This window comes from Mus caroli, chromosome 11, assembly GCF_900094665.2.
Source record: "Mus caroli chromosome 11, CAROLI_EIJ_v1.1, whole genome shotgun sequence".
Classification (NCBI taxonomy): domain Eukaryota; kingdom Metazoa; phylum Chordata; class Mammalia; order Rodentia; family Muridae; genus Mus; species Mus caroli.
Genome location: NC_034580.1, coordinates 38,646,098 through 38,649,949, shown reverse-complemented (window position 1 = coordinate 38,649,949; position 3,852 = coordinate 38,646,098). Strand labels below are relative to the sequence as shown.

Below are 3,852 nucleotides of genomic sequence, written 5' to 3'. Positions count from 1 at the left end.
GTGTTTTATGACCCTGGCGTGAAGATTTAGGATCTGGATTAAGCCTGTTGACTTCTCCAGCTACTTATACATTTTTGGGCATAGGTGCCCTGGGTAAAGCTTGGTCTCTGTTACTGCGTAGTTTTTCCAGCCTTCCTCAATGCCAGTATCCTAATATTCAGGTCTCTCCCTTAGAGTAATCCAGAATGGCTACTCTTATCTTTGTTGATAAGGATAATGAAGAACCCGGCAGCCGTTTGGCATCTAAGGATGGGTTGAAGCTGGGCTCTGGTGGTAAGTATTGCCTGCCTTGAGATACACAGGTGTTGTGAATGGTCCCAGCCTATAATTCCCAATGTAACCTAGGGTGGCCTTGAACTTCTGATCCTTTGACTCCACCTGCCCAGTGCAGTGATTATAGGCATGGGCCACTGTGCCTGGCATATGCACTGCCGGGAATGGAACTTGGAGCTTTTCAAATGCTACTAAGTCAAGTGTCCAGGCGCTCTGCTTAAATCGTTTTTTTATTTTTATTTTTTGAGACTTAGCTTTAACTGGCCTGGGATTTGCTATGCAGATCAGGCTGGCCTTGAACTCAGGAGATCCACTTACCTCTGCCTCCTAAATTCTGGGATTAAAGGCGTGCGCCATGGTGCCTATGTTCATACTTATTGTCTTAATGAGGCTATTTAAGAGTGCTAAGTCACTGCCCCAAATGAGGCACAGGTTTGTGGGTAAGAATTAAGTTGTATGGCCTAATCTTTAAGAGCAATACATTTATTACCTTTATTTGTGTATGTGTGGGTTCACACTCGTGCTGTGGTGTGCCTGTGGAGGTCAGAGGACAACCTGTGGAAATTGGTTCTCCTTATACTGTGTGGGTTCTGGGGACTGAATTCAGGTTGTCTGGTTTAGCCGAAAGCTCCTTTATTTACCCACTGAGTCTGTGATTTTTTTTTTTTTTATGATTATCCTTTTTTCAACAGTCAAGGCCTTAGATGGGAAATTGCAGGCTTCAACGCCTCGAGTCGGCAAAGTGTTCAATGCTCCAGCCTTGCCTAAAGCCAGCAGAAAGGCTTTGGGGACAGTCAACAGAGTTGCCGAAAAGCCTGTGAAGACTGGTAAACCCCTCCAACTAAAACAGCCAACCTTGACTGGGAAAAAGGTGAGTGCGGGCTATGAATATGAATATTTGTACATGTGTTGGCACTTAAAAAAAGTTTATTCTTATTTTTATTCATGTATACGTAGCAGTAGATGAATACTGCATGTGTGCAGTTACATAAGGAGGCCAGAAGAGGGCTCTGGGTGCTTGGAATTGAGTCTGACTCCTTTGGAAGAACAGCAAGTGCTTTTAACCTCTGAGCCATCCTAAGCCCCACTGTAGCACTTCTGATGCTTAAAAACTTACTTCCCATCTGCCTTTCTTCCCCTCAGTAGGAGGTAAAGAGAGGTCCACAAACTCACAGAGAAATATCAGGCTGGTACTTCCAGTTGCTCAACATCTTGAGATCGCAGCTTTTAGGAATAGCTAACCCTGATTCTGCCTCAGCTGTTCTTAACTAGTACCAGGAAGCAGTTGGTTAGAGGCCATGTGACAGATGTGTGAAGTACTTAGCTGGGCTTGATAAGCACCTGCAATCCCAGCACTTGGGAGGCTGAAGCTGGAGGAGGGGTTGGCTGGAGGCTAGCCTGAACTACATGCCCCCACTCTGGCATACATACACACAGATCGGATAGGATCAAGAGTGCCCAGGCTTCTGTTTTGACCTGCTGCTATTGATTGTCTGCCTGGTAATTCTTTGGATGTTTTAGGTTCTGCTGCTTCTTAAGGAACACAAACTTGTTAGTATTAACCAAGTAAATAATTAGTGGCAGAAAAATGACACTTTTATAAGGTCAAATTGACTTCCAGGATTAGCCCCTATTCTGGGGTGCCTCAAGCCTGTTTTGTCCACTGTTAGGTTTGAACAGTTGAGTTGATTAGCTCTGAATTAACCCTGCTCGGGATTCTTGATAATATATGTGGACAGGTGCTAAGAGGTCTGACTTAAAGAATACTTTTATTTTATGTATTTGGATGTTTGCCTGTATGGTATATGTATTGGTTAGGGTTTTACTGCTATGAACAAACACCATGACCAAGGCAACTCTTATAAGGACAATATGAATTGGGGCTGGCTTACAGGTTCAGAGGTTCAGCCCATTATCAATGTGGGAAGCTTGGTAATGTACAGGCAGGCATGGTGCAGGAGGCGCTGAGAGTTCTACATCTTCATCTGAAGGCAGCGAGGACAAGGGTATTAAAGCCCATGTCCTTAGTGATACACATATTTCAATGAGGCCACACCTCCTAATATTGTCACTCCCTGGGACAAGCATATACAAACCATCACAGTATGTAAGTGTGCCACGTGCCTGAGGAAGACATGAGATGTTGCTTCATCTGGACTGGAGTTACAGATAGTTGTGAGCCACCCTGTGTGTACTGGGAACTGAACCTAAGTTCTGTAAGAGCAGCAAGTGCTTGGAACCACGGAGCCGTCTTCCCGTCTGCTTTGTGTGTGTGTGTGTGTGTGTGTGTGTGGCAGGACAGGGCCGGTGCGTGTGATGGTATGCATATCAGAGTCAGAGGACAACTTCCAGGAGTCAGTTTTCTCCTTACCTTTACACTGAATCCTGAAAACTAAGGACTGTGACTTCTTAGAAGACAGCACAGAATGAACAAATTTGAAGTAGTGATGTCATCATTGGAAGAGGCTGTCCAACCTCAAGCTACCTTGCAGGTGGGTGAGACTGCATTCTCACAGTGCTTGTTCTCTTGGGTTTTTCTAGATCACCGAGAAGTCTACTAAGACACAAAGTTCGGTTCCTGCTCCTGATGATGCCTACCCAGAAATAGAAAAGTTCTTCCCTTTCAATCCTCTAGGTAACAATGTCTTTGGCACGATGGGCAGGCCCTCAGTTTGAGGTTTCTCTTAGACTCTAACTCCGTGCGACTCTAACGTGTAGCCCTAGAGTCTGAGACTGTCTGAACCTGACTTACTTTGAATACATAGACTCGTTCTGGGGGACTCACTTGCCAGAGCATCACCTTCTGTCATGGGGGAGAAAGGGAACAAAGATGTTGAGGAAAAAGTTAGAAGTTCAAGGTCATCATTGTGTGAGTTCAAGGCCAACCTGATTTACAGAGCAAGTTCCAGGACAGACAGGGCTATGTAGAAGGACCCTTTCTCAAAAGAAAAGATGTAGATACCCAAATATTGAAACATTTTGTGTCTTGTGGTGCAACCATGACGGTGCATTGCTTGATATCCCCTCTTATGCCATCAGTAAGGGCCAAGTATAGCTGCGCTTGGACATGCATGCCTTTAGTCCCAGGGAGAGGCAGACAGATCTCTTGAGTTCAAGGCCAGCCAGGGCTATGTAGAGAGACCCTTTCTGAAATAAACCAAAAAAGAAAAGGCCAAGTATAAAGTAACTTTCAACTTTCAGATGAAAACTGCCTTCCAGGAAAAAACAAAAACAAAACCCCAGGCTTGGCTTGCAGCTCAGATCACTGTAAATCCATTTTCTGCGACATCGGCACGCTTGTCATGTTTTCTGGTGTGCAGAGGTTCTCATTGCAGAATCTCTGACAGGGAATGGGAAGCTGCTCTGTAGTTCAGTGTTGAACTCACAGTGATGTTGCTCCTCTCTCACCCTCTCCCATGCTCAGATGATAGCCACATCCCGCCATGATACTTCCCAGAACCTATTAAGAGACTGTTTAAGGTCTGGACTGTTAAAATTACACTTTTTTGGGCAGTGGTGGCGCACGCCTTTAATCCCAGCACTTGGGAGGCAGAGGCAAGCAGATTTCTGAGTTTGAGG

The 3,852-nt window shown here is 45.1% G+C and overlaps 1 protein-coding gene across 2 annotated transcripts in view; it reads left to right on the top strand.

The window, feature by feature from the left end:
• Pttg1 (PTTG1 regulator of sister chromatid separation, securin) overlaps window positions 1-3,852 on the top strand; it is a 6,210-nt gene that overhangs the window by 845 nt on the left and 1,513 nt on the right. The window contains exons 2-4 of one of the 2 annotated variants that reach the window (XM_021177662.1): window positions 175-273; window positions 966-1,144; window positions 2,815-2,908. In XM_021177662.1, the coding sequence (XP_021033321.1) occupies window positions 186-273; window positions 966-1,144; window positions 2,815-2,908 (361 nt within the window). In that variant the 5' untranslated portion in view covers window positions 175-185. Of the gene's footprint in view, window positions 1-147; window positions 274-965; window positions 1,145-2,814; window positions 2,909-3,852 lie in introns of those variants that run through there. The other variant, XM_029483924.1, reaches the window with a different exon arrangement.